This window comes from Emydura macquarii, unplaced genomic scaffold (assembly GCF_026122565.2).
Source record: "Emydura macquarii macquarii isolate MOO-44397 ecotype Brisbane River unplaced genomic scaffold, CSIRO-AGI_Emac_v2 contig_1253, whole genome shotgun sequence".
NCBI classification, from domain to species: domain Eukaryota; kingdom Metazoa; phylum Chordata; order Testudines; family Chelidae; genus Emydura; species Emydura macquarii.
Window position 1 is genome coordinate 76,244,558 of NW_027131390.1, and position 25,501 is coordinate 76,270,058.

Here is a 25,501-nt window from a genome sequence, read left to right on the forward strand (position 1 = left end):
GATCTCTTCTGTTTCTTACTGCTGTGTCTAGAAGGAACAAAGCAGGGAAGGCAAGGTGGGTGAGGTAATATATTTTATTGTGCCAACGTGTGTTGGTGTGGTGAGAGAGACAAGCTTTTGTGCTTACACAGAGCTCTTCTTCAGGTCTGGGAAATGTACTCAGAGTGCCAGACCTGGTCTACGCTCCAGTGTTATTGACAGCTTATGTCGACCTAACTATGTCAATGTCTACACTAGAATGCTGCTTCCTCCAAAGTTAGTGGCCTGTTAAACTGACATAACTCCACCTCCATGAGAGGCGAAATGCTTGTCCTTGTAGTTAGGGCAAGGCAATGCAGTGTCTGTGTAGCCATTGTCACTCAGGCTCACAACTGGAGCCATGAAATTGACAAGAAAGGCTGGTAGGCTCCCTGCTTTGGAATTGAACCCTGTGCCAGGGTCACCACTTGGACTATTACCCTGGGGTAGGTGGGGGACTCCAACTGTGAGCCCTACACGGCTGTCACTGCCTCAGAATGCCTCACTTCAATCAGTGCAAGCGCTCCTGGTGTGGACAGGCAGAATGAGGGAGGTGTGGACATCACCAGCCAATTGAATTACTGCAGTGGCTGTATGTCAACTTCACTTAAGTAAACTTAAGTCTGTAGTGCAGACATGCCCTCACTAAATACAGGTGGAACAGACTGGTTAGCATAAGTACTTAACACATATTCCAAGGACTCAAAAGCTTGTCTCTGGAGCTAAAAGTGGACGCAATAAAAGATATTAGCTCACCCACCTGGTTTCGCTTACACCCTGAGTCCAACATGGCTACAACAACTCGGCATACCCGAAGGCAGGAAGGAAAAGGTGCCCTGCCTTGGGAAGGGTACAACGCAGCTAGGACCTGGGTGGGACTAGGCCGGAACTGACAGTGCCCGTCTCAGTTCCTGGTGTGCCTGGGGGAAGGTTTAAACTGCTGCACTCTGGAGCCAGGCCGGTGCGCTGCGCGCGCGCAGAGGTGAGTGGTGGGGACGATCGGGGGGAGCTGCGCGGCGGTCTCCGAGGGGGACGGCACCGTGCTGGGTAGCCGCTGTGCGGAGACGCAGGAGGCAGCTCCTGCGCCGCATGCTTTGCAGCCATGGAAACAAGCAGCCCAGCTGTGATGCTCCCCTCGCTACGGGGCGGCGAGGGGCCTTGGTCTGTGCATGGGGAAGGGGTTGAGGCAGTGGCCCCAGGCGGCAGGCGATGGATCCACCTCAGTGGCTAGTGAGCGCTGCTGATGGGTGGCGGCGTGTGGAGGGGCGAGCTGCTGTGGTGGGGCTATGCCCTTCAGTGGCCCCAACAGGGTGGCGATGGGCTTGGGAATGCAGATTTGCTCCAGTGGCCCGCGGGGGGTCGGGGGCGGTTTCTGGCTCAGTGGTCCCATAAGTGGGTGATGTGTGCGTGGAAAGTTCAGTTTTGGGGTTCCCACGGTGCAGGGAGACACTAGGGCCCCCGAAGGCGAGGGTTCATTTTTCTGGCTTCTCAGACAGGTGAGGAAGCAGAAGACTGGCTTCAGATCAAGCCCAAATTTAAAAACTTTAAGCTCAATTTTATTATAATAAGAATTAGTATTTATATATTATAACTATTTTATTATAACTAGAACTAGGATTTATATATTATTACTAGCACTAATGAATGCTGACAGCACTGAATTTTAGTTCAGGGATAAATTGCTAAGTGATGGAAAGGGGAGTCAACTTGCAGATACATCATATTTTCATGACTTTTTCAACTAGATTTGCAGATATAGCATTAGCTATGGGGTCTATGCCCCCAGGCAGTGAACATCTGCTGTTTAAGTAAATATTTGAGGATGCTTATTACCCATGCAGGAAGGTGGTGAGGGGGGGTAGGTTTTGCCAACTATATGACCTCCTAAGCCACACTTGATATGCTATATAAATAGAAAAGTCAGAGAAGCAGGGTGTGTTATTTTTAAGTGTAGGATTTTTTTAATTTAGTTTTTAAAAATTCTTTATATATAACTATAAGAACAATTTTAATAGTGCAAACTTATGCCTGATTTATACATTTTTTTTAGCTGGAAAAACAAACATGAAGAAGTTAAAACTGAAGGAACTAGAAAGCTGTCTTCAGCAAGTTGATGATTTTGAGCATCCAAAATTACTTCTTGAACAGTATCCAACAAGACCACACATTGCAGGTAGATATTAAACATAAAATTGTTGTAGATTTTCACTCATCTGTTGCCAACACTGTACCAGTACTTGAAAACTGTATTTTAAAAAAAAACCACACACCCACACCACCCCTGCTAAATGTTTTTTAGTTTTTTATGTGTGTGTGTTTGTCCTGAGAGAGTAATGAACCCTTAGAGGCTTTTGCATTATTGCCAGTAACGGTTCAGATGCTATGCACAGCAGGGGTACATTTTGGTTGTTTGCCAGAGATAGCTTAAAGAAAAACTGTAATGTTTTGTTGAAAATGTCTGTTTTATTAAATGTCTCTAACATTTCAAATAATTAACAAATCTAAAATAAATTGTAAAGTTAAGGATGGGGGTTGCAGACAACTTTCTAATTTGTACTGATAAGGAAGTAAAACTATTTGTGTCAGGTACTAAGAACACAAACACTGCTCTGTCTTAGTTTTCATATTGATCTTTCAATCTGAGTAATTATAAAATACCAGTTGCACTGTAGGACCAACACAAACAAAATTCCATGTGTGCACCTTCCATAATTACAATAAATATACAGGTGTGTATATAAAACTGATATAAGAGCAATGAGCTGGATTATTTATTTTTAAATTTATTTCCATACAAGGATGTATATTTTACTGGGCTCGCTGTGTTTGTGTATAGGTTTGTTCCTGTGTGATCTCTCACAAAGCCTGTGTCTCCCTGCTTAATTTTGAATCTGGTTCAAAGCTTTCTGAAAGGCAGAAGAAAATAATGTTGACTTGTCACCTACATATTTGTTCTTATCTTATCTCTTATTTTTCAGCATGTATGCTTTATACAATTCACAACACTTTTGATGATATTGAAAACAAAGTGGTTGCAGATCTAGGATGTGGTTGTGGTGTACTCAGCATCGGAAGTGTAATGTTAGGAGCAGGGTAGGTGTTTAACACTTTGGTTCTCTGTTTCTTTCCCTGTATAGAACTAAATGAGAGCAGATTAGAACATGACCAGTGTTGGGCTGCACTTACTTTAGGTAACTAAAAATGGTGCATAACCAGGCATTTTAGTAGATCTAGTCTCTGTATGAATATACAACTAATGACAAGTAATACATAGGGGCAATTGCTTTGTATTTAAAATAGAGAATTATATAATGCAGCGGTTCTCAACCTTTTTTTCCCCCCCCGAGTACCACTCAGGTCAGGTACAGTACTTCACCTGACTGTACCTGACCCGAGTACCACTCAGGGAAAAAAGGGGGGGGGGGACTTTCAGCAGCAGTGGGGTTTTGCGGTGGGGGGGGGGGGGGGGGACTTTTGGCGGCGGTGCATGGCATGGGGGGAACAATGCCCTCCATCGAAACCCTTCCGCCGTTTGCCCCTTTTCAGCAGCACGGTGGGTGGGTGGGCACTTCCGGCAGCAGATTCGCGTACCACCCAGCCTCTTCCAAGTACCGCTGGTATAATGGAAACTTGTTCATAATTTAGGAAATGTTTGTCTCTAAACTATTGTTCATATCTTGTTACAAACACATTAGGTTTCTGTCCTGTTCAAAAAGATTGACAATAATAAAAAGCTTCATCACTCCCTTTCCTTTATTTGTAATGTGCTTACAACGTATATTACTGTTCTAAACTCATACTGAAGCTAAGAGCATGTTCTGCTTCAGGTATCTCTCTCAGAACTTTATAGTAGGAACAAACATGTCTGTGTTTAGAACATGTGCATTTTGAAAAGAAATATATATTCCCCATCATCTTTTAAAAGTAAAAATACTTCAGTTTGTTGATTATTGTTTTCCATTTTCCAGGTTGTGTGTAGGGTTTGACATAGATGCAGATGCCCTGGAAATATTTAGTAGAAATGCTGAAGAGTTTGAGCTCACAAACGTTGATATGATTCAGTGCAATATATGCTCTTTCGCAGACAGAATGTCAAAAACTTTTGACACAGTAATTATGAATCCTCCTTTTGGGACCAAGCATAATAAAGGTTGGTAATTCTAAAAAGCAATTTCTAATATTTCATTCTTAAAAATTAGTAGGAATATTATATAAGGAAATATTTATCTGCTAACAAGTGTTCAAGTGGCAAAACCTTTGCTATTCCAGATGGGATCTCTTAAAGAAATATACTTAACTCTTTTGCCCATTTTATTATGTAGTCACATAGCCACACGTAAAGTCGTTGGTCAAGCTGAATCATTTCAAGGATTTAGTTTGTTTTAAGCCGATTGGCCTTTAACAGCTCGTTGAACTAGTAGTTCTTTTGTATATTGCTATTAAACTTTACTATTTTTTAACTTTACTAACTTTACTATTAAACAATTAAACTTATCTACATCTATTCTAGACACCACATGTATGAAAAATATAGAAATATACACCCTTCTCTTCTGGGCCTTAATGTACTCACCACTGTTTTTCAAAGTCTACAGGCTAGCAAACATAACTGCAATTATTAGGTTTAAAATTATGCTATCCTTTCCCTTTATAGAAAATAACACTTAAGCATGAAATTAAAGATACTGCATTTAATAAATGCAAACAAATAAGGCTTAACTGCAATTTAGGTTATCTTCTTACAGGAATGGATATGGCTTTTTTGAAGGTAGCTTTGCAAATGGCACAAACAGCTGTTTATTCCCTACACAAAACTTCTACACGGCACGTAAGTCCTTCACTTCAGCAGGTTAAGCACTAAGCAGATGTAAGTGGTACTCTAATCTTCCCAGTCTTCCACTACTTCATAAGAACAAGTATGGATTCAGTAACCAAAATGAATGCCCATGCCTTGTGTGTTAAAAAACTAAGATACTTAATGCATAGTGCTTAATACTTGAGTGGGATATATATATATATAGACACACACCCACACACCCCCTTTTAAAAAAACCCTCTGGTTTGAGTTGTCTTTGGAGCCTTAGTAATTACTGGGAATGACTTAGGGTAGAACACTAGCCTTGAAGCAGAAGAATGTAGCTGTCAGACTGATTAATACTTCAACTCAAAACTCAAGTATAAAATATCTTGCCCTGAATATTAGTTACGGTTTCTCAAAATGCCATAAACTAAGTGGAACTAAGTTCATGGACTATTTTCTTATGTTCAGCATATTCAAAAGAAAGCAGATGAATGGAAAGTGAAGATGGAAGTTATAGCAGGTAAGAATTTTGTACACAAATGTTTAAAAAAAAAACCACACTTTTAGTGGGTAATAGCCTCCAGGACCATCTGCTATTCAGCTATAGCATATGAGGAGCAATTTAAACTCTAGTTTAAAAATATGATCTATTGGGATGAAAAATTGACTGATCAGTAGATTGTTTTATCTTCCCACCTAAACTACAAGGAGAAAGTGATGAAGAGGTCTAACCTAATGAAATAGGAAGTTTTGTAGGTTCTTCTGCCCCCAGGACAAACACCTCTCATGGTGAAAGGTCCTACTTTAAAAGCTCAGTTGATCAGAAAGTAGATGGATTATATCCAGAATATTTGCTTTAAATTCTTGAAAGTTACATTAATTCTGTCTTAACTAGACAAGGTTTAGTATTGAAATAGGAGTAGTAGTGTCTCTTCAGAGGTGGCAGACCCCTCCTTCTCAAAGCATTGGCAGCTCATTTTACCTTACTGCTCCTTCATTCCTATAGTCCTCAATTTGAACTGACAACTTTTCTGATCTCCAAATTTTGATGGCTTGTGTCCTACTTTAAAGGTGTAGGGTGAAGTATGTAGGGAAACAGACAATGCAATATTTATGCAGCAGAATGTTGAGTTCCTTCCTTGTCACACTTATTTTATGATAGTTATCTAGTAGTAATTTCCTTTTAAAAACAAACTTGCTAATATGAAACAATGCCTGTTCTGATATTAATGTTCATTCACTAATCAGGCAAGAGCTTAAGAAGAGGCAGGAGACTGAATAAATGAAAAGCCAAATTGTTTTAGGCAAGTTGCTGGCAACAAAAGAGTGATCAAGGAACATAGTAGTTTGTCTTATTAGCACTGAGCAATTAAGTGATTTTAGAGTGTTTTCTGTGCTTTTTGCAGAACTTAGATACGATTTACCAGCATCATACAAATTTCATAAGAAGAAATCTGTAAGTATTTTCCTAATCCCATATTAAATTATGAAACTGCATCTGAAGTGTAGAGATAATTGGCTAAGAATTAAGATGGAGCCTGATTTTAGTTTAATTTGCATTGCAGTAGTGCCTAATAGTGTGCTGGGCACTCTACAAGGCTGGAAGAGCTGCATGTGAGACTCAATGTTACCAAACTCATTTGCACATTTGGTTTGACTGTCATGCTTTGCTACTGAAGTTGGAGTAGAAACATTTCAGAAAAGTTAAGTTGTCTCTACCAATCTTTTAGATGAGTTTCTACCACTGTAGTTAGTGCCTCTAGGATAAAGAATTCTGTTATAAGATTATTTGTATTGTATAGCATTTAGGCTCAGATCTTGTCTATGCCTACCACACAATAAGGCCCTGAATTCATCTAATTAAGACTTAGCATGTGTGTGCAAGATAGACCAAGAGTGGAGGATATCAGATCATGTTTACATGTATCAAATAAGTTAGAATCTAAACTCTATTTGCTCCCACCTACAGTAGACTACAGGTGAAATCCTGCCCCCATTAAATGAAATGGCAGAACTCCATTTGTCTTCAAAAGGGGCCAGGATTTTGCCCTTAAAGGAAGAGTCATGGCTTTGGACTAGTCTGAGGGTGTACTGTGCATAAAGGGCAGCATGGACAAAAGCAATCAAGTGTTCGTGGGAAAAGGCAGCTAAGTTATGCAGAGAGTAGGCAGCAACAGAAGCAGCAATAGGTGGGTAAGATATGAGAGGAAGGGGCTAAGTTATGAATGGTAAAGACCAAAACTTAGTATTTCACATAGTGTTGGGTGGGGTGGTTGGTTTGTTTTTCCCTCCCCCATTTAAAGGAGCGGAGATGACCACCTGGTCAGAACAAGCTTCATTTAGAATGGATCCAAGGGGAGCAAGGTGGATACCAGGAAAGTAAAAGGGGAGGTCACAGTAGTCACACAGAATGTAGGAACTGGATAAGAGTCTGATCGGAAAGAGGGCAGAGTTCAGCTGTTAACTGGAAGTAAGCTGCAAGGCGTGGAGGAGAGTAGGTGTACCATGAAGCCAGAGTCAGACACCAAAAACTGTAGCATCAGTAGTGGCAGTTTTGATTGTGTATACACTACTTGGAGTTGCATGTCTAGTTATTCTCTTCTCCACAGTGAGGGACTACAAGAGTTCTATTCCAGTCAAGCTAGCCTTAGTCACTAAGTCAAACTATTACCTGATTAGCACATCTATAGACCAAATAGTGTGCACATCTCAGTTCTTTGACATACACAGCATTCTGTCCACTAGTAGAAGTCAGAAGTTTGACCCTAGTATTCAACTGTCCATGATTTTTAAATGTGGAATTTTATTGGTGTTTTTCATACAACTTCAAAATTAGAGTCTGATACATTTGACTCAAAATGCCAGAAATACTGAGAGGATCTGACAGTATAAACAAAACTATAAATATAAAAAAAATCCAAGTTGGCATGTTAAGGTAAAGCATGCATCTGGGAAAAAACAAGTTTCACAAAATAAAAAAGTTTTCCTCTCATTACAGGTGGATATTGAAGTGGATTTAATAAGATTTTCCTTTGAAAAACTTCCAAACTGAGGAATGGCTTAAAACCTATTTAAAATGGATTAATAAAAACTCAGTGCTTTTTTAAACATGATTACTGATCTCCAGCTCCATTTTCTGTTTTCAGCTGTTTTGATGCTGGTTCGTCTTTTTCAGTCTCTTCTAGTGGCCTTTTCTTGGGACTTGCTGGCCCTGTAAGAGTTAATATAGTTAGACCCTTATGTGACTAGTGAAAGTTTGATATTACTTTCAAGACTATTTCTATCCAGCTCAAGACATACGATCTTTCAGGCTGCTGCATATGAACAGATTGCCTATGGAATAATTCCAGGTGATTCATAGCTGCTTTGTAACAATGATGAATCATTTATACCATTCATGACTTGTTTCCAGAGGCTTTGGATCACATAGCAGGGGGAGTTAACCCAACACGAGCACCCAGAATTTTTCTATTCTGAAAAACAGTAATAGTATTGGTCATTTAGATTTACAATGTGGGTGAGGTAATATCTTTTACTGGATGAATAGAAGTTGGTCCAATAAAAGATATTACCTCATCCACCTAGTCTCTAGTATCCTGGGACCAGCTCAGCTACCACAACACTGCAAAGAGCAATGGAATATACTATATTTTTCCATTTAGAGATTTGGAAGGGATCTCTATTGGAAGGGAAGACAGCCCACTACATGAGTTAAGAACTACTGCTCTGGGCCATGTCTTACAGACCAATGTTTTCTCCTACTATACGGAGGTAAGGGCATTCATTTACTTGGAAAATTTTATTTATTGTAATAGCTGTGTAGAGCCTAGCAAGTTTAGGACTAATAACAGCCAGTATCCCTTTAATGAAAGATTTTGTATTGCCCTGTAAATATTCAACTCTGCAGAGGAATAGGTCAGTCTTTACACCAGTTTATTCCTTCATTTGACAGGCCTCCTCAAAGGCATTAGTTATAAAAGTGTCCCTGATAACATGACTATCTGTCCATCTGCTATTAAAGTTTTTGTTCCCTCCTAGAACAGGGTCCTGGCTTTTCATTTATAAATCAATTTGACCAGTTTCTAGAGAATATAAGAAACATAACTATTTGTTCAGTCTTCTCTCTATACACCGACATTGCTTCAAAGGGATTTTTCCCAGCAGCATGTGAACTACTCTCATGCACAAAATGGCTTACCTGTTTTAGTGTTCTCTTCACCCTCTTCATCCTCACTCTCAAATTTTATTTTCTTGCCCTGGAACTGTACTTTCCCTTTGTTCTGTGAGCCCTGGGGTACTTTGCCACCTCTTCCTTTACCTTTAAATTTGCGACCTGTCAGGATATACAAGATCGTTCAGGACCTTTGAAGAACCATGTGTTTGTCATTTACTGAACTGAAATCATAACTGTGCATGCACCATCTGACAAGTTCACTTTAATGTAATAGAACTTCCATGCAAGTTATCTAAGTGGTATTCAAATTAATCAGGGAAAGAGTCACCTTTTGCTTTCCATTTGTTTAATGATTCTTGCTGACCCTCCATGATTTTTTTCAATGCTTCTTTCTCTGCATCTCCTTCCAGCACCTCCCATAGGACATCTTTGTTGCGCAACTGTAAGTTTCCATTATTTGCTTCTTTGGCTTTATCCAGTGCTTCTTTTGCATTATCCTTAAATAGGATAATTCCCTAAGACAGAAACAAGTACTGTCTGCATTATGAAGTACTGTCAGGGCAGAAGCATTAATCTGACTGCAGCAGGAGTGTCAGGCACCCTGGGTCTCCTGCCCGACTCAAATGTTGCAGTATGCAAGCTCATTTAGAATAAATTTCTAGCCCATATGGTTATGAAGATAACCTGCATATTAACACGTTTAGTACTTCTCATCGGTTTCAGACTTGCAAGCATTAACTGCCCCACAATTCACGTCAGTTTGTTAACACTTGACCCTAAAAATACCAGCCACCAGATTTTAAAAGCCCTTAGATAACTGCATGTGCACTTCACATGGACAGCAACATGCTTAGTTATGCACATAGATGGTTGAATAAGAAACAGGCCAAGGTTTGCTCTGCATAATTCTCTCTACTCTCCCCACACTGAGTGATGTTGTATTTAATAACTGGGTTTAATTTAATTGAGAGTTTTAGCGTAGCCTTAATTTTTTATGCAAAGTTTTTATGCGTGCAGTCCTCTGTGGCTCTAGGTTAGCATGTCCTTACTTTAGCCATAGTCTAAGTGTAACTCCACAAGAGAAGAGTCACATCCATGCCTCTACCTTTTACTCAGACCCCTTCTAATAGTAGTTATTCTAGAAAGCTGAAGGAATTAACTAACTTATCTCTTAAAGAATGCAGAATGACAGTGCTTATGTCACAAATGGAAGGCTGAGGTAACCATCAGGCACTTAAGAGGCATTCAGATAGACAAGTTTCACATAAGACAAAAGTAACATCTCATCTGAGAGCATACTGACCTCCTTTGCACCTCTGACAAAGTCTATCCATTTAATTTCTCCATGGCCGGAGAAAACCACATGAAGATCTTCTCTGCAAGTCTGATCTTCTAGGTCACCAGAGAATTTCAGCAAGCATCCTGTCTTTTCATCCAGTGATTTCTAAATACAAGGGAACTTTTTTTAAAAAAGGCAGCTAGAATTTGAGATTTGCACGGAAATGCAGCGTTTCAGAGAACATCAAGGAGACGGTATTAAAGAGATTGCAGCATCTGATAAGAGATTAAGTGGCAAAGACCAGCTGTATTGCCAGTAGGCCAAATGTCTCATACTTTTAACTCAGAACACCTCTGAGCACAAAGGTTTTCCGAAGTCTTGCATGGCATTGCTTTTTTCAACCTTTTCCAGACTGACAGGATCACAAAGTTTTGGAACCCTTTTTTCCTGCCTTTCTGTAAGAGAGGATAGTCATCCCCTGGACACTCATGTGCCACTACCCTTGGGGGCTGTGATCCCAGTTTTTTAATCTATGCAATAGTGGAATCCTCCTTAGATCTTCAGTACCACTAGAAGTGCTCATGTCCTGCCAACCTCATCCAAAGCATCTTGTGTCTTCATATATTTGATATTCCCTGGGCATACTTAAACATGCCGAACCATTCAATGCTAGTTGTTGAATCATGTACAGCGACATTTGTTCTACACAGTAGAAAGCAAATTAACACTTTGCAATAAGTTGACAAAATGAGGTCTTGAGACTTCAAGAAAAAAATTCCTTCTGGGCAGGAGGTCAGATTTGATTATGGAAGCAAAGTAAAGTAGTGCTCCAAGCTGAATGTTTGCATTTTGAGTAATGTTTGGCACCCCCTGTTAAAACACAGGGTTACTATAAAAACCAAAGTAGTGGCAGAAATAGGTTTAGTACTTATCAGGGATATGAAAGCATACAGTATTGAAACACATTTGTCAATTACCTAGAGACAAGGTATAGATTCAGTGTAACCTTGTTTATTCTACCCTTCCAGACCATTCAAGCGGTACATACCATTTCAGCATCTTCTGCTTGCTTCTGTTTTTCTTCTTTCTCCCTGTAAGAGTTCAGAGCAGAGTTGGTTAGAATGTAATTAACTGAAGTTAAGATGCTTCATTTATTAAACAAGAGTCTAGCTTACTGTTTTGCCTTTGCTTTAGCCTCTACTTTGTTTTGTTTCCGCTCTTCGTTCTTCTTTGCGAAGTAGTCCTCCCTTCAATAGAGGTATAAACTAAGTTAATGCAGCCTATAAAAAAAGTCTCAATTTTATTAAAAGAGAAGATGGCAGTAGTCAAAGAAATTTCTAGATCTAGAGCACCTTTATAATTAGAGACTGTTCCAAAGGAACAGCAAAGCCTGTACAAATCAAGCAGTATTGGAGATCTATATGGTAACACAGACATTAGTTCAAACATAAGTGAAGTTAACTTACTTGAAAAGCACAATCAGCTCCGTGTCTTTGTACTTTTGGTTTGGTATCTCTGTGAACTTCTTAGCAGATTCAATACTATCAAATACTGCAAAAATTGATCCCTATTGGGGAATATTAAGAATTAAATAGATAATGGAATGTCCTCTAGCAGACTCAGTTTTTCATAGCTAGCAAAGCATCAGTTATTGTGATAAACACTTACCTTGAATGTTTTACTCAGAGTTCTCCTCATTTGAATGTTTTCTACTGATCCTTTACCTTCTAACCATTCTTTAATATCATCAAGTGTTGCATCTGTTGGAAAGCCTTTCTGCAAATAAATTGAACTTCACATAATTACATGAAACAGAACCTATGACATTTCCATTCAACTAAAGAAAGTGTCATTACACGCTTATAGGGTGACTGAAAAGTACAAGCGAGTTACTTAAAACTTATGCCATTCCTCATTTTATATTAAAATAAAATGAAGCAATAGAATCAGGATTTCATTTGGGATGAAGCCTTTTAAGTAATAAACTGAAAGTTAGGCAATGGTGTATGAAAACTTACAATATATACAGATCTGTTTTTAATTGCATTTTTATACTGGTCATTCACTTCAGGGAGGGGTTTGCTTGGAGATCTTCTGATTTTAGTTTTGTCTTCACTTATTTCCATAAGCCCAGCTTTAGATTTTCTCAGTGCTTCTATAATAACAGTGAAGTCTTTTGAGAGACTACTTAACCTATGGAGAAAGAACACAGTATGTCAAACAGGTCCACGTCCTCCATCCCCAGCATTACTCATCAATGACGACTTGAGTTGTACATGCAGACTGAGGACATATGACCCCTAATTCAGACAGTATGGTTATTTGGAAGGCACCCAGCCATCCAAAGGTTACTTGCACTTTATTTTACCTGTTGAATTTGATCATTATTTCTAAAGGCACCCAACCATCATCCAGTTTGACCTGCTCTTTTAGGAACTTGTCTCTTGGTAGATTGTGATCACCAAAATAGTACTGCAAAATAAAGAGATTGGTCTTAGAGTGTTGAAGCCTAAAGTAGCTTTATTTCTGTTAGAGAATTTGATGGAGACCTGACTAGTAATGAATTAGCCAATAGAAGCTTGGCATGCCCCCTTACACCAGTCTCAGAGAAGTTATCTACATAATTGAGTTAAAGATATCTTTAAACTTCAGAATTTCTAAGTTCTCCACTTAAAATCCTCCAAACCTAACTGCAGGTAACTGGCCATATAAAGAGTGATCCTGTCTAGTGGGACAGTAGTGAAGAGTTGCAGATGCACACAAAAAAAATCTATGGCCTTGGCTGAGCAAATACATGGAGACTTTTGTTCAAATAGCATTTAGACATCAACCTGATCAACTTCATTTGATTACTAGTCAAAATTGGTATCCTAATGGCTTTACATTTTAGTTAAAAAATTCAAACAAATGATATCATACTAGGAAATGCTATATTTCATCTATACAGGCCACTCATATCCCAGTCAAGAAGATTCTAACTAGCTTTTATTTTGGAGGTTCTATTTTGCTAGTTTTACTATCATTCCCATTTCAGCTGGACCCAGTTCGACAATCCACAGGATGTTCCGCTCCTTCATGGGATTGCCTGACCTAATTGAATTAACCCGCAGAGTTGCTTGTAAGGACAGTCTCTTGCTACAAATGATAATCCAAATGTAAAACATTTTATGCTGCAAGAGTCTACATGGAAATATTTACTTATCGCTATACCAGCATCAGTTATATTGTGCATATGTTAAACATCAGTTGAGTTATACTTCTATGTGAACTTAACCTACCATTGTTACATTAACATTTTAGATTTCTCATTTCAGTTATGGAAATTCTCTCCCCACCCCAGCATTTAATCTCTGAATTTCACAGCACTTCGATATTACTAATACACAGATGGATTAAGAAAGCACTACACAGCCATTTCTACTGTTATATCTACTACTTTCAAACTTAGTTTTTAGACTTTTAAATCTTGTGATGAGGGGTATAAAGGTAGTTGTAGCCTTATGTCCAATTCTGATTCTTCTGTCAGTAATTTAAATGGACTGTTTCCAGTAATAAAACAGGACTGCAGGGTAGCATAAGATACTACCACAGCAGATAAAAATCAAGACACTGAAGAACTTAAATGTAATAAGTAGGAAGCTGCCATCTTCACAATCTGAGCAAGGTTGTAACACATTAAATGCCTCTCTTTGTATGCATGGAGAATGACTCCCAAAGTTGCAATAAGATATGTTAACATTTTGGTTTGTTGAATAGTCCATACATTTGCCAGTTTGTAAGGTGACTAATATTTTTAAGTTGTTACAGTAAATTCACATAATGAACACGATTATGGAACCATGACAAGCATTTCTAGAACCAGTTTTGAAGACTAGTTTAAATATTAGGTTTAGTATTTTTGTTTAGAATACCTAGATAGATATCTAATGATTTATTTATTTAGCATTCAGTGTTAAAATAAACGTACCTCAATTTGCTGACATATTTTGTTTTCCAGGTTAGACATATTTTCACCCTCTCCATTTTCAGCCATTTTCACTACCTGTATTCAAAAACCAGAGTTTGATAATACTTAATATGGTTGTACCACCATAAATTTTGCAAGTCTAGAAACTCAATACATTAAATCCCAAATTTTGGGCAACAGCAGATCATATAATTTGTCAATTTTATTTTATCTATACATTTAGGATATCCAATCAACTTAGAACATGAACTCAGAATCTTAGTTAAGAGTTAATCCACGTGCAAGATAAATAAAATGTTTGAGACTTAAAGTATCAATTCAACATGCAGCATTTTCCACTGTAAAAAAGGCAGAGCAATTTCACTTCTTTCCAACAGTGATTTAGAGAGAAGATGGGTGAGGTACTATCTTCAGGTCTGAAGAAGTGCTCTAGTGGCTCAAAAACTGGTGGCTCTCTCACCAACAGAAGTTGGTCCAATAAAAGATATTACCTCACCCACCTTTCTCTCTAATGTCCTGGGACCAATACGGCTACAACTACACTGCATACAACAGTGATTTAGGCAGTTAGCCATCTAGTGTTTAGCAAACTTCATCTCGGGATATCTGGTGCTATCATGTTGACACAAACGTTAATAAAATCCAGTCTTGCTCACTACATACTCGGCAAGCCACTTAAACAATTGCGGGTTACACTACCTTTTAAGGAATATGATGAAATAATTTACAATTCCCAACCTTGCCTAACCTTCAGTTTGAAAGAAGATGGTCATATACTATTAAGAAGAGGAAAGCAGAAGCAACAGAGCACCATACAGTAGAGACCCAGCCTCTCCTGATGCTCCCTGTGGAAAGAGGTCTGTTCTCCCCATGAGGGCTTGTCTTCATTGCAGTATTAGCTCAACATACAACTCAAATGTTGCCCCTAATCCAATTTGCATCCACACAAATTTCTAGTTCAAGTTAAGTGGTGCTTTAAACTGCAGTTATAAGTTGAAAGCTCAAGTGCTGCTGATTTTGGAGCTGGTAATAAACTGGGAATGCAGCTGTAGACTACAACTGGCATTATCACAAATCAACTGTTCAATCATTGTAGCTCCAGTATTGTTTTGCAGTGTGGCCATTCCCACTCAAACTAGGCTAACTGGAGTGTAGCACATTCAAGATACCAGCTGTAATAAATACAAGCCTGAATGCTCAAATGTGGGATGGTTGGAAGAGTCCTAGGAAGATCACTAATTCTTGGGCTCTGGCTGCTTTATGAAGCTGAAGGAACTACCATACCATTGTAAATGCTGTTTCAACTGAACTTTTCCTTTGTCTGTTGAATTCATGTGTCTCATAAAATGACACCTCACCAATATTTATAGTATAGAAATTATATCAAACTTTCATATCTTTAGTAGGTAAAGCCACTCATCACCATTTAGTCTATTCTAATCCCACAACATTCTGATTCTCCCACTAGAGGCTAGCAGTATATCCTCACTGCTGTGTTTGTCGTCTTGTTACCTAAATGTATAGCCATAAAGATGCTGCCTCCTGGTCTTTTCTATCCCAAACTGCCTGGACTCAACCTTTTTACCATGTGGTTTGCAGCCATACAATAGCATAGAATAACTCAATAAAGTGGCATCTGACCATATTAAGGCACTCTATAAAAATTAAGATATGCAAGATTGGGTTAATACTTGCATGCCCATTTGACAGAAGAGTAAATGGAAGCAAAGAAGCCAAGTAACTTGCTAAAAAAGAAGTCAGTGATAGAAGCTGGAACTAAGCCATGAGCTATTGATTAGGGCCTGTTGCATCAAACACCCATTTTCCACTTTTACACTTTCAACACTGGCAATACACATGAAGTAACTTTATCTCAACAGCATAAGCAAATATGGATAAAGTTAAGGATTTCAAACGGTTTCACCTTGCTAATACCATAGCACTAGTCTTAAAAATCCCTATCCATTAGGAATGGCTACATTAGACCATCTCACTTCCCAGGTGATATGACAGTTGCAGTTAGCTGAAGTGCTTGCACCAATAGCCCAGATTTAAGTGTTTTGTATTAAATTAGATAGAACATATGAGCCAATGATGTTAACATAACCCAGTCACTATCCAACATTAAACAGTGTTAAACATGGCCCAGTGTTTGGTATACAGTGGCCTCAACCTGCTTAGTACCATGGCAAACACACGATTAAAAAAATCCTTAACCTTTTTGATAAAAGATACAGAAAAGTACAGTTAAAGCATTTGAAATTTAAAGCATTAAATAAGATTTTCTCTTTAACAACATCTCTTGTTCTCTGTAGCTGGAGACGGGTTTAGTTGGAAAACCCCCTTGTCTGACAGTCTCTTATATAATATCAAACAAGGTAATAACTGTCCTTTTGGGGAAGAGAAGTTAGACAAGATGACCTGGAGCAGTCATCATTGCTGCTGCTGTTAAAGTCCAATCCCTTTTCATCCCAGGTGGATTCAGCTGGAGCCAGTAAAGGCAATGATGTTTTCTGGGTCCCTCTCTCTGGCCTTGTCAGATCAGGACATCTCAGGATCACAGTGACAACAGTCCTCAAGGTCCCAGGAAATGGAGGGGAGGGAGAGAGAGAGCCATGATGGTGCAGTTTTCTCCAGAAGCCTCATCTGTTCTTCCCTTCCATCTTTGTAATTTTTTTAAAAAGGGCCCACTAAGGGAGTGATGGGTGGAACAGCCCATCCCCTCCTAACACACCGGTCAGTTCCTTAATTTTCCAGTTCCACAGCTTCTGTTGTTACCAAACATGATTTCAACACAGTCCTTGAATAATATCAGCGTGGCCTTTCCGTTTAGGCTGATTCAGTTTCTCTGTTGCCTTTTCATACCTTTTCCCCCAACAACATGTGTTGTTATAGATTTTAAAGTTGATAAATTTTTTTTTTTTTTTAAACGATTGAGCTAACAATTCTGGTGAGTTCGTAGGCCCAATTATTACAGCGGGGCCCTTGGCTGTAAAGCAGATTCCACTATCGCTCACAGTTATTACAGACATAACCAATACCAGACAAGAGTGCCTCGATGGTTTCTCTGCAGAGGGAGCTTTTTAGAAGGAAATTAAGAGGAGATGGTGGCAGCTTTATGAGTTTTCCCTGTATTCTACAGCCCACATTTGGTGATCTCCAAATGGGGAGAAATTTTTAGACAATCCTCAGGATTATTTTAAATTAGCCATCTTTTTCAGATGGAGGAGGTTTTCTTGGGCGTGAGGGATTGAGTTGGGAAGTTGAGGTTTTAGTTCTGAATATCTGTACACTTTGTATAAGGTATTAATTTAATAAGTGATCCAGTGATCCCAGGATTTTGGAGTGGCAAATTTTAAAATAAATGTTCTTCTGTTGTCCCTTGCATATTTCAAAATGGAGGCCCTCTTCCATATACCTTGTTTTAGGAGAGTTTGTTTTGATTAAGATTTGAGTTTTGTTTTTTTAAATTTGGGGGGCAGGGAGGAGGAAGAAGGGTGCACTAAGACCCGTGACATCAGAAAGCATAGAGATGAAGTGAGAACTACCAAAAGCCAAGAAGAGCTGGACCTTGCAAAGGAAATTAAAACGAATAGTAAAAGTTTTTTTAGCCATATAAATAAAAGAACAAGGAAAGAACAAGTGGAACCACTAAGCATTGAGGATGGAGTGGAGAATAATAATCTAGGTATGGCCCAACACCTAAATGAATTTTGCCTCAGTTTTTAATAAGGGTAATGAGGAGCTCAGGGGCAGTGGCAGGGTGGTGAATGGGAACAAGGATATTAAAGTGGAAATCAAACTTAAACATCTTAATGGGACCAAATCAGGAGGTCCAGATAATCTCCATCCAAAAATATCAAACAAACTAGCACATGAAATTACAAGCCCAATAGCAAGAATCTGTAATGAATCTATAAGCTTGGGGATCAAACCTTATGACTGGAAACTTGCAAATACAGTACCTATATTTAAGAAAGGGGAGGAAGTGATCTAGGAAACTACAGGCCCACTAGTTTGACCTCTATTGTATGCAAGGTCTTAGAACAGTTTCTGAAAGAGAGTAGTTAAGGACTGAGGTAAACAGTAATTGGGATAAATACAATATGGTTTTACAAAAGATAGACATGCCAGACCAACATGATTTCTTTTTTTGAAAAGAGAACAGATTTTCTACATAAAGAAAATGCAATAAATCCAATCTACCTGGACATCAGTAAAGCATTTGATACAGTTCCACATGGGAAATTGGTAAAATTGGAGAAGATAGGGATTAATATGAGAATCAAAATGTGGATAAGGAACTGGTTAAAGGGGAGACTACAGAAGGTCATGCTGAAAGGTGACTTGTTAGGCCGGAGGGAGATTACAGTGGTCTTCAAGCATCAATCTTGGGACCAATTTTATTGAACATTTTCATTAATGACCTTGGCACAAAAAGTAGGAGTGTGCTAATAAAATTTACAGATGACAGAAAGTTGGGATTTGTTGCTAATGCAGAGGAGGACCAAAATATCCTACAAGAAGGTTTGGATAGCCTTGAAACTGAAGTTATAGAAATGGGATGAAACTTACTAGTGCAAAGTCATGCACTTCAGGACAAAAGACAAATATTTTTCCTATAAACTGGTAAGTAACAGTTGAAAGCAACAGAAAAGAAGAAAGACCTGGGTGTATTGGTCAATTACAGGAGTATGAACTGCTAATGTGATGAGGCCATGAGAAAAGCTAATGCAATTCTAGGATACATAGGCAAGATATATTCAGTAGAGATAGGGAAATGTTATTACCATCACTCAAGGACTGGTGGGACTTCATCTGGAATACTATGTGCAATTCTGGTCTCCCATGTTTAAGAAAGGTGAATTCAAACTGGAATAGGCGCAGAGAAGGGCTACTAGGCTGATCAGATGAATGGAAAACCTACCTTATAAGACAGTGGGGTCCCCAAACTTTTCAGATCATGGCCCCCCCCCCGCCAAAGGAGGCACAATCAGTAGCCAGTGACAGGGTCAAAACTGTGGTTGGGGGCCAGAAGCCAGAGCTGGAGCTGCAGCCATGGGGTCTGGGTCCATGCCACAAATGGTGCGCAGCCAGCAGCCGAGGCTGCAGCTGGGGGGCAGGAATAGAGCAGAGACGGCAGAGCAGGGCTGGGTGGTACTTCCTCCCTGCCCATGGGGCCTAGCCTAGGCCTCACCACACACCCCACAGGGGCATACCTCACAGTTTGGGGACCTCTGTTATAAGAAGAAACTTAAGGAGCATGGCTTGTTTAGCTTAAAACATAAAGCATGAGAGAAGATCTGACTGCTCTCTATAAATACATCAGAGGGATAAATACCAGGGAGGGAGAGGAATTATTTAAATTAAGACCCAATGTTGGCACAAGAACAAATGGATAGAAACTGGCCATCAATAAGTTTAGGCTTGAAATTAGATGAAGGTTTATAACCATCAGAGGAGTGAAGTTCAGGAACAACCTTCCAACGGGAATAGGAGGGCAAAAAGCCTAACTTATTTTAAAAAACTCAACTTGGTAAGTTTATGGAGGGGATGATGTGATGAAATTACCTACAATAGCATTTGGCCTTTCTACCACGGCTATTAGCAAATATCCCCACCAGCAGGAAATGGGACACGAGGTGGGGAGGCCTCTGAGTTACTACAGAGAATTCTTTCCCAAGTATCTGGCTGGTGGGTCTCATACACATGCTTAGGGTCTAACTGATCATATTTGTCATCAAGAAGGAATTTTCCTACAGGTCAGATTGTCAGAGACCTTGGGGTTTTGGGTGGTTTTGTCTTCTGTAACTTGGGAAACGAGACATTTGCTGATTTGAGCTAGTGTAAAGGATGGATTGTCTGTAACCTGAAATCTTCAAATAAAGATTTGAGGACTTCAGTAACTCAGCCAGAGGTTACAGCCTTACTACAGGAGTGAGTGGGTTAGATTCTATGGCCTGCAATGCACAGGTCAGCCTAGATGATCATGGTGGTCCCTTCTGGCCTTAAATGAAAATCTGTAAGGGTAGCACACTAACGTGTGTGTTATTTGTGTGGCTGAGACATCACACAAAGAGGACAGAGTTAAGGTTATGTTGTGGATATGGCATGTACCTTAAGCCTCCAAAAAACAGGAAACAGAGCTGTTAGCAACATTTTGGAAAGGCATAGTAGCACTGGATAATCTTAACTCTGGGTTGAAGTTTTGGGATATTTAATTTCCATGGTTTTTAAAAAACCCTCAACACCTCCATGTACCACAGCCCAGTTCTCCCCCTCCACGTCTCTAGCTCTTTGGCTATAATTTCCCTGGCCACAGATTGCACTGGCTGCATGCTACTCCTTTCACAGACTAACAAGATACTCCACTATGTTAGTTAGAACAGGCTGATTTCAAAAGATGCAATTCCATTTGAGATCTCGAGACTAAACAGGCATAACTATGCCAGCATAACCTTTATCTTAGATGCAATCTACACCAAGAGAAGGAATTTTCCTGTTGATATAGGAACATCACCTCCCGGAATGATGGTTGCTACATCAACTGAAGCAGTCTTCCATTGATATAGTAGCATCTACACTGCAGATTAGGTCAGCATAACTATGCTGTGACCAATGTAGCTATGTAGACCTAACTTTTAAGTAGAAGCCAAGCCTTTACTCGTCCTTCCATTTAGTTTATTCCATACTCTTCCGTTAAACTGCACTTTATAAAACTTGAGTCTGTAGACAAACAAAAGGCTTTTACCACTATCAAAAGTTAGTTACTGTTCCTTGACTACCTTTGCGGTTTACACTTGAAAATGGTGGATGAGCAGCAATTTAACATTAAGGTTTCATACAGAATTTAATATGCAGACTTCATGTGCACTTTTGGCCAGTTTCTGATTAAGAACCAGGATGAGGCCTTTTATCTGGGCCAACTACCAATGGCTCTGTACTAAAACTTCTGATAGCAAACACAATCTTGTCATGTCACTAAATAGTTCAGGCAGATCAGAGGAGAAAATCCTCTGGTCAGCCATGACAGCATAAAGCTACATGATAGCTGATTGGAATAAGAAAAAGCTGGTCTACTTAGTGCCTTGTACTATACAGTTTATTTCAGTTCCCAAACCAGCATGAGCACTTTTATACCAGTATACCTGTGTTCACACTAAAGGGGGGGCCAGGGGCTGCTTTAAGATATACTGTTATAGTTCAAGTAGCAAAGATTTCTAGTTTAGACAAGCCCTGATTTATATTATCCAAGATGTTGGAGGTTCTTTATTGTCCACTCATCCCAGCCTAGCAGTATACTCAAGTCTCACAGGCTATATGGTACACTATAGCTAATATGACTGGTTACAGTTGTTGAACTTAGGTCCCACCCACACTGCCAATGAAGCTGTTGGCATGAAAGTGATTCAACTAACAGTTTCCCTTACCTGAGTAGATTAGCCCACCCATATTGGAACAATATTACTAAGCAGGCAGAGGCTAGACAGAGGTCTAATTTTACTTTGTAAAACTGAATCAGCATACACCAGGGCTAGAGTGTTAGCATTAACAGCTTTCCAAAATGGCTCAGGCTAATAAATTTACTCCCAGGTTGTTCAGGACATGAGCTTGAGATCCAGTAGCATTATTAGTCCAAGAAAGATAATACCTAGGGTGCCATATGAAATACTATCAGGAAAAAAGAGTCAAAGTGGGCAATATCTGTGACAACACCTATTTACATTATAAGCACTGATACAGGCATATTAATCTGAGTACTGAGTTTAGTTTGTCTATGTTACAAGGACAATCATGTTCAAACAAGTATGAACTAGTGCTCCTTAAAGCTTCCTACCCTTGCTATGATCAGCACAGCTCCATCAGAGGTAATCACAGAAGATTTGGGATGGAAGAGACCTCAGGAGGTCATCTAGTCCAACCCCCTGCTCAAAGCAGGACCAACCACAATTAAATCATCCCAGCCAGGGCTTTGTCAAGCCACCACCTGGCCTTAAAAACCTCTAAGAATGAAGATTCTACCACCTGCCTAGGTAACCAATGCCAGTCCTTCACCACCCTCCTAGTGAAAAAGTTCTTCCTAGTATCCAACCTAGACCTCCCTCACTGCAACTTGAGACCATTGCTTGTTGTTCTGTAATCTATCACCATTGAAAACAGCCTAGCTTCATCCTCTCTGGAAACCCCATTCAGATAGCAGAAGGCCGCAATCAAATCCCCCTCACTCTTCTCTTCTACAGACTAAGCAGGCACAGCTCCCTCACTGCCTCTCCTCATAGGTCCTGTGCTCCAGCCCCCCAATCATTTTCATTGCCCGCAGTTAGATTCTCCCCAATTTGTCCACAACTTTCCTGCAGTGGAGGCCCCACAACTAGGCACAATACTCCAAATGTGGCCTTATCAATGCTCAATAGAGGGGAATAATCACTTTCCTCCATCTATTGGCAATACGCCTACTCATGCAGCCCAATAGGCCATTAGCCTTCTTGGCAACAAGGGCACATGATTGACTCTTATCCTGCTTCTTGTCCACTTCTTGTCCTTAGGTCCTTTTCTGCAGAACCACCGCTTAGCCAGTGGGTGCCCAGTCTGCAGCAGTGCATGGGATTCTTCTGTTCGGAAGCAGCCATTGGTGTTTCAGCCACCACGTGGTCTGCGGTCCGGCCCCATCCTGAGTCCTCAGTGTTAGACAACACAGTCAGTGAACGCTCTCCGCTGGCCAGGCCAGCACTAACAGCAGGCAGGGCTGCTCCCGCCCCCGCGGTGCCAGGCTGAAACATGGCTCGCTACAAGAATACCTCCCCCCGGCCTTCCACCCACCCAGCACCAGCGCTTGAGCCGCGAGCGCGCCCTCGTTAGCCCGGCACCCTTTCACCCGCTGCGCGGAGCTGACGTTTTCGCTCCCGCTTGTTCCGGGCACAGGCAGGACTATCCGCCTCGGTCGCGCCGGGTGGCCGGCAGCAGCTTTGGACACAGTTAGGTCTGGGGTGCAGCCCAGGCCCGCCCCCGCCGCGCTGTGAAGGTCCGAGCAGCCCGTCCCCCGGCTGCCCACTCCCACTTCTCAGGGCGCCGTGCGGGCCGGAGAGCGAGCCGCCCAGCGAACTGGCAGAGCCACGGGGAGGGCCCGACAGGCCGCCCGCACCGCCACCGGCCACTTCCCCGGGGGCTCCGCACGTGGGACTGGCAGTGGCGGGAGGGGAACAGAAGACTCCGAGCTTCGCATAGCAGCGGGAACAGCGACACAGCCCCGGCGAGGGAAGGGGGCAGCCGCATGGCCCGGCCCCGGCCGCGGCTCCCAGCGAGAGCAGCACCTACCGCACGCGCTCAAACCTCTGGCGCCGCCGCTCCGCAGCCCCACGCGCGCGCGAAGGCGCTCCCTCGGCCTTTAAACGCGGAGCTGAAGAGGGCTGTACCCCGGGCAACCCCAGCACCCCCCGCGGCCGCTATGCCCCGCCCCCCCGACTCACGTGGGGCTCGGGGGTGGGTGCTTCCGCTCCGCTCCGCTCCGTTGTAGGGACCGGAGGGAGTCAGTCAGTCAGTCGGTGAGGGTGGGCGCGGCCTGTTCTAGAGGAGGCCTGAGCTTAGAGCTGAGTCACAACGGGAGCGCCGACCCGCCGGAGCCCGCTGCGCGGGAGACTGCCCACCCAGCTCTTCTCCGCTCCGCCCCTCACAGTCACAGCCGGGCCAGCAGGCGAGCGGGGCAGGAGCCCTCACACGGTAGCGGTGTTGCCCTTTCTACCCCACCCCAGCCTAAGGGAAGAAGACTAACTCTGTCCCTGGCTCAGCCTCACGGCGCCTGGCAGGGCTGGGAAGGGCTCCCTGGCGTAGAAACGTGTCTAGGGTCACCCTTGGGCTCTCCTGAGCGGGGCGAGCTGGCCTGCTGTGAAACCGCCAGCAGCAGCAACCCGGGACCCGTTTACATGAGGGTTGAGCTGAATCGATGTACCGTGTTAGCCATCGTGAGACGTTTGCAAAGCGTCACTGGTATAGGCAAGGCCAAAAACGTGTGATTGATGCAGGTGGGGTGCGGAAGCGATTGCGGGGCCTGTGAAGGGTGCTTTTGGGGAACGGGTTTAGTTTGAGAAACCCAACAAATACTTGTGGGGTATAAATCTCGGGCCCTTCTCCCATCCACTAAAACATTTTTCTTGTGTGCAGTCTACCCTTCTGGTCTTCAAGTCCAGTAAGTCTTTCATTAAGCATTATATGACTCACGAGTTGCCTGCAATATTCTATTTATTTTCCTGTGGTACAGACTCAGGAATCATTTGTAAGTGCCACAAATTGGGGAGTTTCTGCCAAAGTGCTGATTCATGTGAGCAACATAAAAGCTGTGACGAGAGTTCTGTAGCACTTTAAAGACTAACAAATTTAATTTCAGCAGGCATAAGCATTTGTGAGCTTCAGCTCACTTCCTTCGATGCAGTTGGTAGAAATAATACAGCAAATAGGTAACATATATAGTAGGCCCACTGCATCTGAGGAAGTGAGCTAAAGCTCACGAAAGCTTATGCCTGCTGAAATTAAATTAGTTAGTCTTTAAAGTGCTACAGAACTCTTGTTTTTGCTGTATATAGACTAACACGGCTCCCCTCTGAAACTCAAAGCTGTGATTGGCCAGGTGTTCCTGTGCACCAGTTTGGGAGCACTTTGAATTTTGTGTGAGACTTTTACAATCAAACATGTTTGACCTTGTCTAAACAGATTCTACAGTTCCGTATCTATAAGAGCAACACAGCTCTCTGACATTCAAAAATTTTATATCCGTTTTCCTAGAATCCACATATACATAGAGCTTTATTCAACAACTGCATTTCTTAAGTTTTTGTGATTGGTAAGAAAAAATTAATACACCAGTTACATACCTAACAAAATAGGACAGTTAGATATTTGGTTCTAATACTTCTATTCAATACTCAGATAAAGTACATTAACCTGCAAAAAACACACCTGTCCAATTTTTTTTTAATTTTAACATTTAATAGACATTCCTGATCTGTTAAATATGTATACTGAGATTTCACTCAGTCACTAGAAATGACATATAGATGTTGCAATGATGATCACTCTGCAATATGATACAAGCCTGTTAAAAAGAAAGCTCTGATTACTTTATTCCTGTATAATGTCTAAACAAAAACAAATTGTTATAATGATTATGTTGTTTCTGACACTTACCTGGCAAGGATTAGTAAACATGTTAAAACTTCCTAAATAAAAGAAACAGCAGGGCTACTCTAAGCACACACTGAAAAAATAAAC

The 25,501-nt window shown here is 41.0% G+C and overlaps 2 protein-coding genes across 6 annotated transcripts; one reads left to right on the top strand and one right to left on the bottom strand.

Moving 5' to 3' along the window:
• The first annotated feature begins 863 nt into the window (after positions 1–863).
• On the top strand, positions 864–7,932 carry METTL5 (methyltransferase 5, N6-adenosine). Of its 3 annotated transcripts, none has more exons than XM_067549271.1 (8): positions 864–1,000; positions 2,069–2,191; positions 2,997–3,111; positions 3,987–4,168; positions 4,764–4,846; positions 5,288–5,339; positions 6,226–6,275; positions 7,818–7,932. In XM_067549271.1, the coding sequence occupies exons 2-8, from the start codon at positions 2,083–2,085 to the stop codon at positions 7,869–7,871; spliced, it is 645 nt and encodes a 214-aa protein (XP_067405372.1). In that variant the 5' UTR covers positions 864–1,000; positions 2,069–2,082; the 3' UTR covers positions 7,872–7,932. The 3 variants fall into 3 exon arrangements, with proteins under 3 accessions (XP_067405372.1, XP_067405371.1, XP_067405370.1); XM_067549270.1 differs by lacking the exon at positions 864–1,000 and adding an exon at positions 1,018–1,514; XM_067549269.1 differs by lacking the exon at positions 864–1,000 and adding an exon at positions 1,018–1,248.
• On the bottom strand, positions 7,601–23,689 carry SSB (small RNA binding exonuclease protection factor La). Of its 3 annotated transcripts, XR_010919869.1 has the most exons (13): positions 23,551–23,689; positions 14,240–14,310; positions 12,641–12,744; positions 12,291–12,465; positions 11,941–12,048; positions 11,739–11,839; positions 11,448–11,519; positions 11,321–11,363; positions 10,297–10,437; positions 9,322–9,508; positions 9,018–9,152; positions 8,212–8,292; positions 7,976–8,030 (listed from the first exon to the last, which is right to left on the bottom strand). XR_010919869.1 is itself a non-coding variant. In XM_067549267.1 (12 exons), the coding sequence occupies exons 2-12, from the start codon at positions 14,303–14,305 to the stop codon at positions 7,933–7,935; spliced, it is 1,230 nt and encodes a 409-aa protein (XP_067405368.1). In that variant the 5' UTR covers positions 14,306–14,310; positions 23,551–23,685; the 3' UTR covers positions 7,601–7,932. The 3 variants fall into 3 exon arrangements, 2 of the variants coding, with proteins under 2 accessions (XP_067405368.1, XP_067405369.1); XM_067549267.1 differs by lacking the exon at positions 8,212–8,292 and having other exon boundaries at positions 7,601–8,030; positions 23,551–23,685; XM_067549268.1 differs by lacking the exons at positions 8,212–8,292; positions 23,551–23,689 and having other exon boundaries at positions 7,601–8,030; positions 14,240–14,314.
• Between the last annotated feature and the right edge of the window lie 1,812 nt (positions 23,690–25,501).

Bases quoted from the DNA above. Each gene is read 5' to 3' on its own strand.
- SSB (XM_067549267.1), bottom strand. From the start codon at position 14,305: ATGGCTGAAAATGGAGAGGGTGAAAATATGTCTAACCTGGAAAACAAA. The intron at 12,049-12,290 runs GTAAGTTTTCAT...ATTTATTTGCAG, and splicing joins AAAACAGATCTGTATATATT to AAAGGCTTTCCAACAGATGC. The intron at 10,438-11,320 runs GTATGTACCGCT...CCTTGTATTTAG, and splicing joins AAGCAGAAGATGCTGAAATG to AAATCACTGGATGAAAAGAC.
- METTL5 (XM_067549269.1), top strand. From the start codon at position 1,188: ATGGGGAAGGGGTTGAGGCAGTGGCCCCAGGCGGCAGGCGATGGATCC. The intron at 4,169-4,763 runs GTTGGTAATTCT...ATCTTCTTACAG, and splicing joins TGGGACCAAGCATAATAAAG to GAATGGATATGGCTTTTTTG. The intron at 6,276-7,817 runs GTAAGTATTTTC...CTCTCATTACAG, and splicing joins AATTTCATAAGAAGAAATCT to GTGGATATTGAAGTGGATTT.